The sequence below is a fragment of the Thamnophis elegans genome, chromosome 5 (genome assembly GCF_009769535.1).
Source record: "Thamnophis elegans isolate rThaEle1 chromosome 5, rThaEle1.pri, whole genome shotgun sequence".
Taxonomy (NCBI): Eukaryota; Metazoa; Chordata; class Lepidosauria; order Squamata; family Colubridae; genus Thamnophis; species Thamnophis elegans.
In genome coordinates, this window is record NC_045545.1 from 84,671,864 (window position 1) to 84,691,341 (window position 19,478).

Genomic DNA, 19,478 nt, shown 5'->3' on the forward strand with positions numbered 1-19,478 from the left:
CTTGTTATTCTTCAAGGGTTTCAAGGTGACATCCCTGTATTTTCTCTATTAAATCCGCATAGTAACCCTATAAAGTTGATTAAGCCCAGCCAAAGGGAAACAACTAGTCATCGAAGACAAAAAAAATCAACACAATTCCATATTCATCTTGCTGCTTTTTTCAATATATTGGTTAAGTAATCAGGCCTTTATGGTAAACTATGTTTCTATCATTATTCTTTATTGGTGGAAGCCAGATTTCAGCAAGACAGCTCAATCCATGGCTTTTATTGAGACTAATGAGTATCAAGTATCCTTTGTTCTTAACCTCTTGTTAATTAGCAGTAGAAAAGACACAAAAAGAAATGAGTGTGATTTCCTTCCAAATTCTCCATTTCCCTATTATTTCTGTCTCTTCTTTCACTGAAATGCACTTAATGCTTTTTTTGTCAGGGACTGGGAAATTCCTATTGCAATTTTTCTCCCCCCCCCAAAGAATTTATAAGACAAAGCAAGCATTTTAGTGCATATTTAAAAGCTTAATCCACATTGTTTCACCTTGCTCTTCATGAATGTCTAAAACAGTTCTTCCCAGCCGAGCCCTGTTGCAATTCAAATGCATTTATTGGTCATTAAATTTAAGAGGACTGTCTAGAAAGTTGTAAATCACAAAAGAGACTCTTCTCAGGAGAACTGGTTAAAATGGGAGCTGTGGAATACAGTAAAGACAATTAGTTTTAGAACTTGGAAAAGCCCAAATGCACTGGAATCTAATCATTTATACTCCTTTAAGCTGTGTCATTTGCTTGCAATTTTCATATTCTAGCTCTATAGGATTATAAACATTAGATGTGGATTTTCCCTTTATCCAAATCTGAACTTCCCCAGGGGAATTTCATCAATGAGTTCTCGGCTTCTTCATTCAGACTTCAGGATCTGCAGCATATTGAATCAAGTATTTGCATGGCCACGCATGCCTTTAAAAAGGAAATGAGCAAAAATGAAAATTGTACCTCCAGTTGAAACCAGAAGAGGGGGTGACAAATTTATTGGTGTGCATCTAAACCAAACTACCTGATAATTGGCAATTATCACGCAATAAGGGAGTTATACAAACTTTGCATAATGAATGCAAATTGGATAGAAACTCCCAAAGTTATAAGTAGCAAGAGATAGGATGCTAATCTGTTCAGATCAGTAGAGAGAAAAAAAGAGTGTTATGTTATATCCTGTTCCTGTCTATGAAGTTTTACCTGACTTCCCCCAAACCAATGTCAACTCTGGAGGGATGAAAAAAAAAATCCTCTATTTTTGCACTCTGATGGTTTCAGTGCCTCATGTAGTAGGCAAAATAAGTTAAAATAAAGATGGCTTCAAAGGTGAAAGTATGCCGTGCCAGCTTGTCTTGCAGTATATTTAGGCATTAAATGCCTATCGAATGCATTCTGTTCCATTGTGTTTTAAAACTCTGCTCTGCACTCATAAAGCCCCAAGGCAGTGCTGCTACTCTAAGAAGGGGAAAAGAAGTGATTTATATGGAAATGAACCACTCCAGATGTTTTCCCCTTCCTTCTGTTTTATGGCAAATCTTATCACAAAAATGGCTCTGTATACGATAAGGGACTCCTTTGAAGTGAAAGATAACGGATTGCCAGCATTGATTTCATACGGCGTATTAATCCGGTTGCAGCATTTGACTGATGTAACTAATAAAAAAAATCCGTATTTCAGAAAGCTCTTGTGAGTCGCTGCAGAATTACAGATTCAGGTGGGACCTGAAATTTGGTTTCTCTTTTAATTTAACATAAACAATAACCAGTGTACTAAAAATTAGGGGTGCACCTTCAGATGGTAAGAAATACACTTGGTGTTTCACCAAGTGAAGATTTCATTAACAAAAGAAAAGCAAAGCAAACAAGCAATGCATTAATGCATGAAAATTTCCAGCAAAATTATTCCATTAACTTCTTTTTCAGGTTAGGGTTCCAGGGAAGTCATTTTATACTTATATAGAGATGACTGTCTCATTTGTTTATTAATTCATATCCTGACTGTTTTCCAGAAACTGAAGGCAGCCTAAGTAGCATTTCTTGCAATTTTCTCCCAAACAATAAGCCTAGGCTACACTGAGAGGCAGTAATTGGCTCAAAACCACCCAATAAACTTTCATAGCTCAGGGTAAACAACTTTTCCAAGTCCTAGTTCAAAATCCTAACTAGGATAACTGCAACTTTGTGAAACTCACCGCAAGCTGAATCAGGGCCCTTCTGCTCCATGCTTCATGTTTGTCCTTTTATAATTCTAGAGTGGATTTCTAGATTCCAGCCAATTCTAGATTACTGAAGAGTAGCCCAATGTATGTATGTGGCACTCACTTTCATGAAGACAGGCATAAAAACTTGTCTCAAACAATATGTAATACTAGCTTTCAAAGGGTGTTCATGCTCAGACCAATCTTGGTCTGGATCTTGTGTTTGGATGAGACATCACAGGCTGAGTTAAAAGTGTGATCCTCCACCTTCCTTGAATTGGACAAAAATGATTATTTGCTCTTCCCTGTTCTGTTGCATCTGTCCTCAATTGCTGCTGATTATGTGTATCCTTATTATGTGTGTGCTGTGCATAATACAGAAAAGGATTAGTTGAATTACCTGGCTTGGTTAACCTTCCACTTCAGCACATCACTAGCTGAATGGACAAACATCTGTTCTTTGGTTTTTTAAAAAAATATATTAATGTTTTATGTTGTAGTTTTTATAGTTTGCAGCAGAGATGGTATTCAGACGGTTCGAACTGGTCCAGGCAAACCGGTAGCTCAACGATCAGCTGGCACCGCCTACCCGCCCTATCCTGCCTTTATTTTCTGCTTTCTAGCTCATCTCAATCACGTGGCACAGCTGATTCCCCCCCCCCCGCTGTTCTAGTTATCGTTGTTGACTTGGAAGGTAAATAGCGGAGCTTCTAAATGCTCTATTTTCAGTGCTGCCAGCAAACACTTTTGGCGCACATGTGCACGAAGCAGGAGCAAAGTGTGTGCTCACCAAACCAGTTGTTAAACTGGCAGTATCCCATCACTGGTTTGCAGGCCAGAGTCACTTTTTTGTAAGATGGGTAATCATATAAATTGTATGGATGGATCTGTCAATTATAGCACTGCAGCAGGTATAGAGTGGGTCTGATTGCAGGCATATCTGTTATCTCAACACCCTAGCTGGCTTCTTATCTTACATCTATTCCGGCATCACCATACTTCAATAAGATTAAGCCATAGATTGAAAGGGAGCCCAACCAAAGTCAGATTTTCCTCTCCTTCCTTTCCCCTCTCTATAAAGGCTTCCTTATACTGACTTACAGATTCTTTGGGGTTATATTTTGGAAGCAATGGGGTAGGTAGGTTTTGAACTGGTTCACTCAACGGTTACACTATTTCAGCCATGCGCAAAACTAGCAAGGAGCCAAGCCAGCAAAGCTGTCTAACACTACTGAGCAATTCTGATACACACACACACACACCCGCTTAATTTACTACCTACTGATTGTTCCCACCATTCTACAGGGGATGTAAAATCGTCACATCTATTCATCATATTCAGCTGATAGACAAGGATTTGCTGGAGGGAACTGTGTGCATGAAGCTACAGGAGGGTGTCCAAAGAAATACGAAGGGGACATTTGTTTGCTCTATCACCCTTATGAAAACCAAGAGAGTTGTTGTGTTTAGAACAGCACAATGACAGACAACGGGGCTGATCAGAGGTTGCACCAGAGGCCCCGAAACAGCTAATAACTGCCTCACTGGTCCCAGTTACAGCTGGTCACCCAACATGCTATCTGATATAATGGGTGACAAAAGCAGGCTTGATGCACCTTGCAAGTTGACATTGGATGCCGCCACCTTAAAGAGGAAAACAATTCTTTCAGCAAGGATACAGCAGGGAATAATTTAAGCTTGTCTCACTTAAGAGTTGAGGTTGAGATGAAGGCAGTATCATGCAGATTTGGGCAGGAAAAAAAACAGGGATCTGAAGGTATGAGGACCCAGATTGTTGGGGGCAATATGCTGACTCTGTAAACCGCTTAGAGAGGGCTATAAAGCACTGTGCAGCGGTATATAAGTGTAAGTGCTATCACTATTGCTCTGTTTGTGCCCTGGTTAGGCGCAAGGAGGAAAAACGCCTTTGATGTAAGTCAAGAAAACCTTGTTGGGTTTACGAGCCTTGAAACAACATCAGGAACTTGATGTCTAGGTCTTCTCATCATGTCAGGTAGACAAGGGGACACGCCGATCAAGATTAGCATGTAAGGAGGACGGTAAAAAGTTTCCTCAAATGGAAAGCTATACGTGGCATTTAATAAAAGACTTAGTCCTGAATCATTTCGAGCATATAAATTCACGAACCCTGCTGTCCCTTGGATCAAACTACACTGCCTGAATGCACAAAAAAGGCTGTTTCGAGCATTTTGGCTAGGTTTTTGCATGTGAAACAGCTCCATTTCTGGTGTGAAACACACTGTTTGGGGCTTGAATTTCTTCCCAAATGCTCCAAGCAGTCAATCCTGCATTCAGAACAGGAGTTTCTCCCCTCTCCCATAAAATTCAAGTTGCGTGGGTTAAAGATCTGCCTGATAACAGTCACACACCTACTAGGCAGAGAGGACAGAGTCACAGTTAAACATAAAAATGTTTATATTTCATCATCCCGTGGCAGATTTATTAAGTAGTGAGTATATCATTGCCTTCTGCTCCCTGGTGTCTATTTAATTTAGCAGTGAGGAAAGCTATTGCATTATTCCATCTGCTTCTACAGTTCTTTAGGCTGATGTCAAGCTGACAGTCTTGTGTGGTGAAGGCAGTTAAAGGCTGCCACTGAGTTGAGAAGCTGAGGCTCTTTGACCTTCTCTTTTTCCTTTCCATTTTTTAAGAGCTTTGTGCCTCCTCTACACACTGCTTTTGATCTGGATGAATTAATCCAGATTAAAAATTCTAGAACCAACCTTACACTGGTTCACATCTTAAGTCAACATTATGTCCCACTCAATTGTGACATAAAATTAAATCATCATCATCTTCTTTTAAAGACCCTGTAATCCCTGAGCTGAGTCTTTACTGGCCGGATGCCCTTCCTGTCACCAATGCGGAGATTGTTTAAGCAGATATATTCTCATTGTACACACAGAGAGAAATATCTGCCTCTACCTAGGATTGAACTCAGAGCCTCCTGATTGTGAGGCGAGAGCTCCACCTCTAGGCCACCATGCCACTCTGTAACATAAAATTAAATATAAATTGAAATCACATACAGGAGAATAGCACCCTTTGGGCTCTGATGGATTCCTGCATTACTCCGTTGTATAGTTTAATTTAGTTTATTTCAATTCATTATTAAGAAACTTATTTGGTTAATACGGTGGGGTTTTTTTTTTGGGGGGGGGAGGTGGGAGGTTAGAAATCTATGTGCAGGAGGGATGATCCACAAAAGAAGCCCACTAAAAATAAACATTCTAAAAGGGGAAAAAATATAGTAAGGTTTGGGATAAATTATTATAATTAGCTTTTAATAGATGTCATCTTTATAAAATCGTAAAGTAAAAAAATGCCCCTTTGAATGTAAATAGGCAAAACAGAAAATATAAAATTAAAAGGGCTATAGAGGGAAATTCCTGGTGAAAGCGGAATGGAGCGAAATGGAGCAGTGGAAATTTTATCGTTCAAAACCCCTTCTGTCTTAGAAGTGGGGGAGCCATGCTGTTTTGCAAAGCAGCTTTCTGGGGGTGCTTAAAAGATAAGTGCCCTTATAAACACTCCATGGATAACAGTTCTTGCTCATTCTTCTCTCACCCATATCAATGTGTGTGACATGTAACATAGGAATCTAAAGCTTTGTTCAGAGAAGTCATTCACACTGTCCACAGAGATAACCTATTTGCCACCAAGCAAATATTCACAAGTGGGATGGGTGGGTGGGTGCTCTTGGCGTATCCTGCCTCAAAGCCACAACAGAGTAAATGATACTTTTTTTCCTCCTGTTTAGACATCCAAACAAATTCTTAGCTGTATCAAATATAGGAGGTCCTTGGTTAATGGCAACTCATTCAGCGACTGCTCGAAATAATTAAGCCTTGAACAAGGTCCAGCTGTTGTAGGACCTTGTAGTCATGTGAACTTGCCAATCAGCTTGGATTTCTGACCATTACAACACCCCACATTCACGTGGTCGTGATTTGCAACTGCCCTACTGTTTTCCCACAAGCAAAATCAATGGGGAAGTCGGCAGGAAGTCAACAGTTGTGGTTACATGAAGTCTTCAGTTAATGACCTGTGGAAATTTGCTTAGTGATGATAACTGAGGATTGCTAGAACTGCCAGCGCTAGGCGCTGTGTTTGTGTGTGTGTGTGCAGCATTGGTATAAAAAAAAGGTTACTATCTTTCACCTTTAATATTTTAAAGGCATCGGGATCTGCATCATGCATTGGAGGAACGAGGAGACGACAGGCAAGATAGCAAATGGAGCTTCAAGGTGCTGTGCTTGCCATCTTGCTTTTTCGGACATCTCCTTCACCCCATCCTCGTGGACCGTAACGGTTGGACGGGCTGACAAATAGGAAAGTCTTAATGGATAACAAAATGAATTGGGGGCCCCCAACCTCCTTACCGATGATAGGTTTTCTTCTCTTCTCCGTCCTTGGCTGGGCCGATGGATGAAGGACCTTGCGGAAAGTTTGTAGTGATTCAGCAGGCACGTGATGACAACCACCATAACCATCATGACCACCACAATTATGATTATCTGTACAAACTCTAATTCCGCTATAAAAGAGAGAGAAAGAGAAGAATGATTGTATTTTAATAGGCCTCGATGCAAACCAGAGACAGATAAACAAGAGAAAAGGGAAAATTCTGAGGACAACAGTGGATGTTGACAACAATTAGTCATAAGAACTAGCACCTTACTATTATTTTCCCTTTTGGGGGCATGCCTTTTTTCTAAGTGTAAGCTTGAAAATCAGGAAAATTTCTTTACTGTCCATTAACTATTCAGGGAAGCTGCATGAGTGAAGAGCGAGAGGTAGATGCTTTATATAAGGGACAAAGCAATAATTTCTCTGTGTTGTCACAAAATGAAAGAAGAAGCATGGCTTTAAAAGGATTTGCAGTATTCTGAACAGAAAGGATTTGAAAATGGTGTTTATAACATAACTTTTTCTACCGCCTCATAAGAGATCTTATGCAAAAGGAATCTGAGACAATATTCATGTTCAAAGTTCACCTACTGATTATTTGAATCTTCCAAAGTTTGAAAGATTAATCAAGTAAGACAACTCCCCCTGGGAAAATAATATTAATAATAAATGATAACAAATAATAATAAAACTTACATCTTACAAGAATGCCATCAAACAGCAACAGCTAGCTAACCTAAGTCTTTGCAAAGGCCTTGATAGGGGGATAAAAATGCCAAATCCAGTCTAAACATCTGGCTGACTGTGTGATGAATTTATCATCATCATCTTCCTAAGACAGAATGCCAGTAAGGAAAAGTACTTCATAGTCAATTTCTGCAAAGACTGAAGGGAAAGTGGATAAAGATAAAACCTGGCAATGACCTTCAACTGGGATACTTTTGCATATCCCAAGTCAATGGAAGGACTCGATAGGTGGACAAAAGTGCCAAATCCAGTCTGAACATCTGGCTATTGTTAATATTATTATAGGTAGTCCTTGGCTGATGACCACAGCTGGGAACAAATTTCATAAGTTGTTGTGGTCCTAAGTTGAGGCACCACATGACCCCCACTGTTTTTATTAGTGATCATTAAGCAAATCACACAGTTGTGAAGTGAACCATATGGTTGTGTGAACCCATTTTATTCGCTGAACATTTTTGCCGGCTTTTGCTAGAAAATGGCAAAAACCAGTGCAAAGCGTGATCACGTGATGCAGTTGCTGCAACCCGTCCTGAGTGGGGGCCAGTTGCCAAATCTTCATCATGGGATCACAGGGTTGATGTGGCAGTCATCACTTCAAGAATGAGTCATAAAGAACTTTCTTTAGTCCATCATAACTTTCAAAGCTCATTAAACAACCTGCAATAAGTTGAGGACTACTTTGTAGTACAAAATCACCATCAGTCATTTCAAAAGCTACTTTATTTGGAGCAGCTTACATCCTGTGATTAAAAACCTTTCATATTATTAAAACATCTGCCTATTTCTTTTCGGGAAGGACTCAATGCATCAAGGGTGTCAAACTCGCCACGTCACTGTCGCATGACACATCGTGATTTTTTCTTTCTTTCGCAGAGCTGGGGTGTGCATGTCACATGATACATGTGGCCCATAGGCCGTCAGTTTGACATCCCTGCAATACATAGACCAAAATCCCAAATCCAGTCTAAGCATTTAGATGACTGTGTGACCAACAACAACCACTTATTGTCAGGTTCCGAAGGGTAATGAAACCAGCCAAACCCAGAAACAGTTTGTAAATGCAGTTTGTATTCTTTTCTTCAGCACGAACTGACCAACAATAGCAATAGCAATAGCAGTTAGACTTATATACAGCTTTCATAGGGTTTTCAGCCCTCTCTAAGCGGTTTACAGAATCAGCATATTGCCCCCAACAATAATCCCGGTCCTCATTTTACCCACCTCGGAAGGATGGAAGGCTGAGTCAACCCTGAGCCGGTGAGATTTGAACAGCCGAACTGCAGTCAGCTGAAGTAGCCTGCAGTGCTGCATTTAACCACTGCGCCACCTCGGCTCTACAAAGCACTAAGGCAATGAATAAATTGTCAGAGCTGCCACCCTGTGCTTCTCCCACCCCTTTTATAGCTCCATTGGTAATTAATATAAGCTGCATCCCGGGCATGCGCGCACCCATCACCTTGTGACCCAGAGCGAAACCACCTGGCAATTAATCATGGATTGTTAGTATGAATTTCTTCAGTTTGTGTAGGTGGGACGGTGATTTTTGGCAGCTGGCCCAGTCTTCTCCCCTGAATGCCAGCTCCAGGCCTGAGCTGGCCGGAGCTGACATGCGGCCCCTACCACAGAGACAGCATCTGGGGAGCTATAAAATTACAGTTAGTTAGGAGTTGAAGGGCCACTTTTCCTGGTTTTGTGGGATGTCTGCGGTGGAATCTCACTACCAGGTGGGGTGCCCTACAGTCCTTGCTATGAACCCAAGATGCCTCCAACAGGGGATAACGTTTCCATAAAATAAGGTATTGTAACCTAGCCAAAAATCATCACCACAATTTTCAACCAGTGATTTCTTAACCAGAAAAACAAACAATCTAACATGTAACACTAAACATACAGTGTTTAAAAAGTACTACCGGGAATGTCAACTTTCAAATCGGCAGTTTAAAAAAATACTTCTCCTTCCCCCACCTCACCACCGTCCCCCCACAAATATCACAGTCACTTTTGCAGTGAATATATCAAGGCAACCTAGTGGAAGTGAGTAAGGTAGAAGCTGGAAGTGTGAGAAGTTTGAATTACCAAACAAAAGGTGTCATCTATTAATTACTAAAGGGAAGTCCACAGTTTAATCTGAAAGTGAAAGGGAGGCTAATCCCCCACCCCTTTGAAATTTATTAGAGGATTGTCTAAAATTCAGGGGAGGGGATTGTTTTAATTGTGACATCTTCCTTTGGGATAGATACAGCCTTATCCTCTCACTTATTCAAAGACAGCCTTAAAAATGCATGAGCATTTGGCTCTTTTTTTAACTCAACCATGGCCAACCGTCCATTGCACCCATCTTCTTTTCTCTATGCTTCAAGAGATTCCTTCCATGGAGTCAACTGCACCAATCCACGGAATGACAACAGCCTGGCCAATGGAAGCCCCCTCCCTCCGCCACCTGGGCGTTTGCCCACCACTGAAACTGCAGCCGCCGCTTCCAAGCTGATCCCCAGGGGTCTCCGCATGCCAGACTTCCAGACGTAATTTAATTCAAGGCTCAGTTCAGCCAGCTGGCAGAGGCAGCTTGAATGACCTGAGCTGGCACAAAAGTGTCTTGCAAAGGGAAGCAGGAGGAGAGGAAGATGTACAAAGCTGTCAAGGAAACAAGGGCAATCAACAACAGGCTACTCGGAGAGTTGGAGGAGAAGAGAAGACACACAAGCCTGACGCAGAAATAGGTTCCTGAGTTTCCATTACAAATGCAGAAGAGCAGAAGCGGATGCCAGATATAACCATATCTGGCAGGTTTAGCCAGGGAGGAAGCTGCCCCAATCAAGCTCTCTGTCCTTCTAAGGACCGAGACTCTTCATGGTTCTCCAGGTGGAATGGAGCAATGCTCTTTCCCTTGTAGATGGCAGGTTGAATGGGGCTAATAAGGGTCCATATCTTAATGGCCTCCGGTTTGTTGCAGGATCAATATTTCTCAAAACTGGCAACAAGGTTAACTGGCTGGCTGTGGAATTTCTTAAATTGCACACATCTTAAGTTGCCAAATTTAAGAAGCCCTGGTGTAGATAAAGTGTAATAGGAAAGCTGTACATATTCCGATTACTTGGTTTCTTTAAAACGGTAATTACATTTTAAGAGTTGTTATCCGATGAACAGCGTGTGGCTTCGTGGTCTGTACTGGAGCTTGGTAGAGGCAGATCCATGTTACATAAATGTTACATACAGTAGTGAGAGGAGAGAGTTCATATTGTACACATGGCACAGATAAGGTAAACATAAAGGTTCCCCTTGCACATATGTGCTAGTCGTTCCCATTGCTAGGGGGTAGTGCTCATCTCCGTTCCCACCAAAAGTGGTTCCTATTTTTACTTGCATTTTTATCTGTTTTCAAACTGCTAGGTTGGCAGAAGCTGGGACAAGTAACGGGAGCTCACTCCATTACGCGGCGCTAGGGATTCGAACTGCTGATCTTTCTGATCGACAAGCTCAGAGCCTTAGCCCCTGAGCCACCACGTCCCCCTATGGCACAGATAGCTCTATCTTAAATACATGCTTCCATATGCACCGGGTAAGCCAGAACTTTGCATGTGATTGTGAGTGCCTGCAATGGGTGTCTTTAAACTTTTATCCCTGCCTGTTGTGTTCCAGCCCCATACCTCTGGACAATGACCTCCCCTGTGATCAGCAGGCTGGCTATTTTAAGACTGGGCATAGACTTCAGCGCTGCCGGCCTCCCTTTTCCGGGGGGTCTCTCCTCATATCAACAAAACAGCAGACAACTTCTCCTCCTATCACCTGGCTGAGTGCAGGGTTTCCCCTGGCTGCTGCATTCTTCACAACAGCTGCCACAATTAGCAAGGTTGAGCAACTGACATTTCACTCCCCTGCATTTAGAAGGCCTGTGAACATGTTGTGACATCACTTCAAGGCCTGGAAGGGCAAAATTATTTCTCTGACCTGGAAATGACACAGAACTTGCACCGGAGTTTAATGAGTTGGGTTGGTCTGTGGACAAACTGCTTTCAGCCACCTTAGTTTCTAGCCTAGTTTATCTCCCAAGAACAAACAATGTTGAAAACAGCTTCTCAAATCCTAAAGGTTCAGGGCCAATAAAAGCAAAGGAGAGACTGGGCAAATAGTCTACACCTGCTTGTAACTGTGGAGCAGGCAGTCCTGCCAGTTTTAAAGCACCTACAGATCTACAGCAAGATAGCATCCCAAATAATTGTGAACCATATAATTCAGCAGTTATGGCGTTAGGATACAAAACGTCAAGATGGCAAGCACAGCTGTGCAATTTAAGCCCCCCCCCCTTTTTAAAAAAATGCATGACGTGCATGAAAAGAAAAGAAGCGAGGCTTCAATCACGTCCTTGTGGCAGCCATCTTGACTTTTTGGACACCCCTGCTTAACTCTCTAAAAAACTTTTATTTAACACTGCATCCGTTAATCGAGGTTCAAACGATTCTCTTCTGGCAAACTAGATGAAAACAGAACATGAAAAGGGACCTGCGATGTTTTCGGTGTTTCCATTTATTTTGCAAGCAAGTCCTCTGCTCTCTCTTTTTGTGATCATGAGATACGTCTCAAAGCAGTTCAGAATGAAAACAATAAAACGACCGTCATGCAAAAACCATCACCTCCCATAAGATATTGTACTATGAAACATCTCTTATGCCATCACATACACACAATACACATTGCAGATAAATGCAAATCCATAGGATTAAACGATCTAGTTCTGTGAATCTGTTTTTAAAAAATTGCAACCTAAACAAACGACCCTGAAAACCATCTCCGTATCCGTACCCGAAAGAGGAAAGGCAAGCTGCACTTTGTGAAGTGGGGTGTTAAACTGTAGGTTGCTCCTACAAATTCTCCTGTGCTTTAGTTCCCATCTCTATTTTCTTTTTACATTTCAGACAGATATGCTCCCTGTAGCTCAGATCAACTCATTCACGTCATCTATTAATTCTTAGATATTCCACTGCTTTCCTTCATATCTCCAGCTTTGGAACAAACCCCAAGTCTACCCAGATGGCATGAAGCAGGCATATCGTGGATTGGGAAAAGTTAAACTTATCTCTACCCCATTAGTTCTGCATGTGTCTGTGTGTGTGTGGGGGTGTTATCGGGGGAGCCACCCAGTGCCCATGAGAGCCTGAAGGAAGCCTAATTTGCCGCGGTCCAAGGAACGAGGGAAATCTACCCAGCAACAGTATAAAACAATTTGCCATTTGGTGATGCTTCCCAAGTTTTAAGCGAGGGTATTAGCCCCTGCGCCCCCCCCCCACTTCAGCTGAGGATCATGCTGTGTGCGCATTGTTCCCCACCCCTCCATCCACAACACAAGCTCTCACAGCGGACTGTCTGAAAAGCTTGTATATAAACAGAGCCACTCCAAAAATGGGGTGCAGCAGAGTGGGGGGGGGGGAGGAGGAGGGTTGGGCTCCCTCTTTGTCCTGCAATGAGATATATGTCCAAAAAGGGTGGTTGTGTTTGGCATCCAGGACTGAGCAGCGCGACTAGGCTGAGTAACAACAAAGCCGGGTCACACACACAGGGCTGTTGTTCCATTCAAATGTTTACCCCCTTGAGGAGGGATTGGGGGTGGTGGGGTGGGGCTCAATGGCTCCTTTTGTAAGCAGCCTAGTAGCAGCACTGCCTTGCCAAAAGACTCCAGGTTGATGTCTTTGGGCCTTTTGTTTCAGGGCAGCCAGGAGGAGGTCAGAGGTCACAGGAACCCAACAAGGAGGGGGGGGGAAACGACAATCTCCTTGTGTTCACTGTTTTTCACCCCTTCCCAGCTGGCTAAGTGCTAGACAGGTTTAGGCACTCTAGCAGATAGACAGTGCATCTTTTAGCCCGCAGCTTTTCAGAGCCACACTACGGGCCACGCTACACACTCGGTGCTGCAGAACACTTGGGACTCTTTGCTTGGTGCCCTAGACGGGGGGGGGGGGGGGATGGGGGGGCAGGATAAATTCAACTCACTCATTTTACAACTCAAAGGCTAAGATCCATTTACCCAAATTAACTTAAACCAGGTCACCGAAAACAGCTGCATTGCCCTACATACTAAGGATAGTTACTGTTAATCTTGGTTAATGGAGGAGTGGCTTAGCTTGGCGTGCAAATCCAGCCCTTTGGGTATTTCAAAGTATTGTTGATATGCAGACGGTATGTTAATATGGAAAAGAGTGAAACATGTTTTGGGAATCACATCCATTTGTGTTTGTGTATATGTTTGTCTATCTCCCTCCTTAAGTAAATATACACCAGTCACGTACCCGGCTCTCTCCTTCATCTTCTGCTATTTATATATACAGAATATCCCGTCAAGAACGATTTCCAAAGGATTCTCCCTCCCCTTCCCCATTTGGAAAATCTCTCTCTCTCTCTCTCTCTCTCTCTCTCTCTCTCTCTCTCTGTGTGTGTGTGTGTGTGTGTGTGTGTGTTTTATTTGTGCTGATATTTGTATTTATCAGCATAAAATAAAAAAATAAAAAAGAGAATGGAAGCAGTTAGCTTCCTCCCATAATTGGGGCATACCAGGGGTTGTGACTTTAAAGATAGATAGATAGATAGATAGATAGATAGATAGATAGATAGATAGATAGATAGATAGATAGATAGATAGATATAGATAGATATAGATAGATATAGATATAGATACAGATATAGATACAGATATATATAGATATATATAGATATATAGATATATATAGAGAGATATATAGATATATAGATATATAGATATAGATATATATACATACATACATACATACACACACACACACACACACACACACACAAAGCATGTCTAGAATTGCCTGATTAATATTGTGATCACATCTTTTTTTCATTATGCAAAAAGGAAAGGAAAGGGAAGAAAAAGACACTACGACCGTAATTTCCACTGGGTATTCTTAGACAACTTAGATTATGTACCCTCCAAACATTTGTCAGCATTAGCAGAAGGAACGGCACCGTGTTGCAAGGAAAACAAACACGGATGGTTTACATTAAGTAAATGATATACAGAATAAGTAGTAGAAGTAAATAGCTTCCATTAGAATCAACAGCCGGCAAGCCTCACAAATTAAATTCCAAACATACACCTCTGCCATTGCACTACACTCTATATGGGGGCTCCCTTTAAAGACTGCAGCTGGTGTAAAATGCAGTAACCTGTTCATGCGTGGGTGAGAGCTGGCAGTAATGTATGACACCAGTTTCGCAGATACTGTACAGCAGGGATGCCCAACCTTGGCAACTTTGAAGACCTGTGGACTTCAACTCCCAGAATTCCTCAGCCAGCTAGGTTGCCTGAGGAATTCCAAGATTTGAAGTGTACAAGTTTTAAAGACCCCCCTGCTGTACAATATTGCGTTGGCTTCCCATAGCCTTTGGGAGATAGTACAAATATCTGTTTTTAAGACTGGGTGCTCGGGAACGTGCAAAGATCACCTCCTCTAGGCAGAACCAACCTGTCCAGTTTGTTTGTTTCAAATGGGCATATGAAATCAGGAGGCAGAATTAGGAAACCTAATTTTCTGTGATTGCCCCATTGCTATATAATTGCTCACTTCTGAAGGGGTGGATGCCACCCAGACAGAACTTCAGAGGGCAGTCAAAACCCAGAAACCCCTGCAGATGATATTATAATCAAAACAATTCTGCAATGCAGAGATGGATAGGTTAACCCTAAAAATCAAAGGAAAAGAAAATTCGGATTATTTCATAACATGGGAATTATTCTATAAATGAATGACAGATACTGAGGTTAGAGGAGTGGAAATAAGTGAAATATGGTTTACACGAGAAAGAAAAACAGATAAGTAAAATTTTGTTCACCGTTATATAATCAATACTATAATAGAAGATAATACATGTTATAATACCATTGATGTTATTGCTTATTTGTTTATATATTATTGCATATTTGTTTATAATGATGATGATGTTTGTACGTTTGTAGGTTAACACCTTGGACACCTAGAGAGCACACTGCTCAATACAGAAAGGAAATGTATGATATAAAACAATTAAAATATTTTTTAAAACCAGGACTTTTCTGCAGAGGATAAAATTTATGTAAAGTAGTGGGGGAATCTAATTATTTGGATACCAGGTTCTGCTGTGAATTTGCAGTTTTTATCCATTTTATATTGCAGACCTCCAAGGAACTTTGCAGAGGCAACAGTTGATATATGTTGCTATTTCATGCATAGTAAATAATCATTTTCCTTGTTGGATTTTTTAAATTATTATTTATTTTACCTATGTCCCATATTTGATCCCTTCACTTCCAGAAGGCATCCGGTTGTCACAATTGCAGCCATTCTTAAAAGTCTAAAAATCCCAAATGAGACATTGCCTAACTATGCATAAAAGGGTGTGTGCTGCTTTTCCTTCAAAACTGTGATTTAAACCACAACATCTGTGGTTTGAGATCTGTAAAAAAAATTGCTGCGTTTATAAAAAAGGGAAGAAGTCGTATTCCTCACAATTAAAGATCAGAGTGAAATAATAGCATCCTGATAGGACTTGTGCCATAGATCGATCTTTTGTGAAATAGCCTAAGGCCTTTTAAGTATCTCTATCCAGAAGCTTAACAGGCCTCCAGGATTTAAAATGAAAAACAACTTGCAATGTTTTTGGAATCACAGGAGTTGAAGAGGCAATAAGTTGGCTCATGTGCTAAAAAGGGATATCACAGATCATAGATGTGAAGCACACTTTTGTGAGGGGTGGAAAGAGCATTTGAGGAAAACCGCACGGTATGACATCTTTCTTTTTCACTTGCACTAGAGCAATCTTTCTCAACCTTGGCAACTTGAAGATGTGTGGATGTCAATCCCAGAATTCTGGGAACTGACATCCACACATCTTTAAGCTGCCAAAGTTGAGAAACTCTGGACTGGAGTGATTTTATCAGTGATGGCACGCTATGCATTGACTGTGCTGTTCTGCATATAGGTTCACATTAGGCTGAATGTAATGTTTGCGTTCCAATTAAAAACTGTATTAACCCATGCACATTAATTACTAGCTGATAACTCAGCATTGTCCAGGTTTTTATTTATAGGGGGGAAAATGTCCGGACCAAATGTAATTTCTAATGTTGGATTTTCCCCCTTACCAGAGGGAATCCCCTTGTGGAGTACTGTGAAGCCATGGCAACACCACTGAGCTGTACAGTAGAAGCCATTAACATCAGTATAGTAGAAGCCATTTTAAGGCACAACAGGCTGTGTATTGTAACAGAACAACCCCCCCCCCCGAGGGGTGTTAGGGGTGTCTTACCCCCACAGTATTTGTTTCCAGAGAGTAAGTCATCTGTGTACAGAGTTTGGTTGAAATTGTTTGAGCCGTTCCAGAATTATGCTGGAACATACACACACACACACACACACACACACACACACACACACACACACACACATACACAGAGCCATTTTTATATATGTCTATGTTTCTCTATCTCTATCTATCTATCCATCCATCCATCCATCTATCTATCTTCATTCTGTCACTGCTCAAGGTTACTGGTATCTTTCGTAAAATGATTTTAATAGTGTTGCTACATGAAGTTGTGTACTCTTATTGTCTTAAAGAGATGCTGCTTTCAAATTGTTGATTTTAATGGCTATCCTACGCTCCAAATGCCAAAAGGTTGAAAAGCAGAGAAGGAAAAAAATGATGAAAAACTGCACTTTTAAATAAGCTCCGTAATTTCACACTCTGAATGGGATATAAAAGTTACTGGATTCCAGAATAAAGATATAAAAAGCCAATAACCAATTGACTACTTGATTAAAAATAACTGATATTTTAAGAATTCTAACAGTTCTAGAACTAAATTATAATCAGATCAATAATATTGTCCCATACTGTAATCTGACACACAATACTGAAAAAGACTTTTCTTGATCTCCTCATTCAGACATCATCCAAATGTATTCTTCTGAATGCATTATTAACTTTACCAAAAGAGTGATAAGTTAGGAGCATAAGCGAGCATCCTTAGATGAAACATCTTTCAACATTTTTAGTAAAACATTGCCAATTAGTTTCTGGTATTAACATATTTCTGTACATGACTGTGTTTCTATATACACACCCATCTAGAATAAAAAAGGCAAGGCACAAGAGATCAACATTAAAAAAGAAAACCCCAGAAATTAGAAAATTCAAGTTTAGTTTTGAAATATAAACAATCTGTTAAAATCAAACCAAATCAATGACTTCAGACCTGTGATTCATGGCAGCTTCTCACATAATGTTTTAATCTTTTAAGCTATTACTAGAATATTTTAGGGACGTGATGGCTCAGTAGCTAAGATGCTGAATTTGTCGATCAGAAGGTCGACAGTTAAGCGGTTCGAATCCCTAGCGCTGCTTCACGGAGTGAGCTCCCGTTACTTGTCCCAGCTTCTGCCAACCTAGCAGTTCGAAAGTACATAAAATGCAAGTAGAAAAATAGGGACCACTATGGTGGAAAGGTAACAGCATTCCATGCACCTTCAGTGTTTAGTCATGTTGGCCACATGACCACGGAGAGACGTCTTCAGACAGTGCTGGTTCTTCGGCTTTGAAACGAAGATGAGCACCACCCCCTAGAGTTGGGAACGACTAGCACATATATGCGAGGGAAATCTTTCCCTATACCTTAGAATATTTTAGATTTTATTTTAAATATTTGTAAAACGAAAGGACAAAAGCAAAAAAGAGAAAAACTGGCACAACAAACCCGCTTGATAATGTGTCACACTAACTTGCAATGTAGAACATTCTTATCTCATTCTGACCTCATCTTATCCTAGTGCCTGGGGGAAGACCCAAGTCTTAAGTGTATTCCAGAAGGATAAGACAATTAGGACCTGTTGAATTTCCAGGGGAAGAGTGCTCTGTAGGTGAACTGATGAACAAATGAATAGCCTTCAGCTAATCATGAAAAATGTCTTAAGCCCCAAGACCACCACTGTAAATGTTGCTTCTTTGGGAGAAGAAGATTGCTGTAGATTGCCCATGGTGCAAACAATGTCAATCATCCCACAGGGCCAAGTTTGGTGGCTCCTGGCCAAGTTAGGTAGATTTAGCAGGGTAGTCTAAGTCAATGAATGTTTCCCGCAAGGAAAGTGCGTTATATTCAAGCCTGACTAACTTGTTTTGACAGCTGAGGAAGAAAAATCTCACAAAATCTTGTCCCTGTAAGTAAATACAATAATAAAGTAATAACTAATAATTTGCTGCTCTTTCATGACAAATGCCTGGATAACTGCTGAGGGACATATATACACAGACTCTCCCTATTATTATTTAGTTTCAATCCTCTTTTCACTGTTTTCTTCCATGATGAATTGGTCTTATGTTACACAATTGTGGTAGCTTCTCTCTCTATTTTAAAAAAATGCAACAACTTATTGTTATCTTCTATCTTACCCCATAGGTGAATCTTTTTCAAAAGCAAAGAACTCACAACAGGAGAGATTACAACACCCCCAATGCACATATACAAAGACACCTTCGGGCTATAATTTACAGGCAGTTAAAAGACAGAACTGATTCTTTGACAGTTCCATTTCATTTTCATTAATTATATTTTCACAAGGCCAAATCCATCTGGTCAATGGTTAATGTGGACCACTAGTTAAACACAAATGGGGAGAATAATGCCCTTCCCCCAAAATCAACCTAGTAGCATTTTGCAACATTTACTGTATAAAAAAGCAATTTTTTGAGAAATGAAACAAACTGCATGAATTTATCATTCAATTCATTCATATCGTGTGCTTCCGTGTGTGTGTGTGTGTGTATGCACACACACACACATATATATGGGAGATATAGGCACACATGCACACCCACCACCCACACACCTTTTTGTAAAAAGACACATTATGTATTTGGGTTCCTAATCATTGTCACTTTTCAATTAGAGAAGACCTCATTCCATTTTTCCCTGCAATTTTCCCCAGGGAAAGATGATGGATGAAACAAGCTTTATGATACAGGCAAATGTGGCTTCGAAATGCAAAGTAAGGTCACACTAATTTAATTTAGCATAATTTTT

At 40.8% G+C, this 19,478-nt stretch overlaps 1 protein-coding gene across 3 annotated transcripts in view; it reads right to left on the reverse strand.

Annotated features, from left to right (window-relative positions):
• The window catches only part of PMEPA1 (prostate transmembrane protein, androgen induced 1), a 93,069-nt gene that overhangs the window by 9,346 nt on the left and 64,245 nt on the right, over positions 1-19,478 (reverse strand). For all 3 annotated transcript variants that reach the window (XM_032217618.1, XM_032217617.1, XM_032217616.1), the window contains exon 2: positions 6,634-6,788. In XM_032217618.1, coding sequence (XP_032073509.1) covers positions 6,634-6,788 — 155 coding nt within the window. The remainder of the gene's footprint in view (positions 1-6,633; positions 6,789-19,478) is intronic.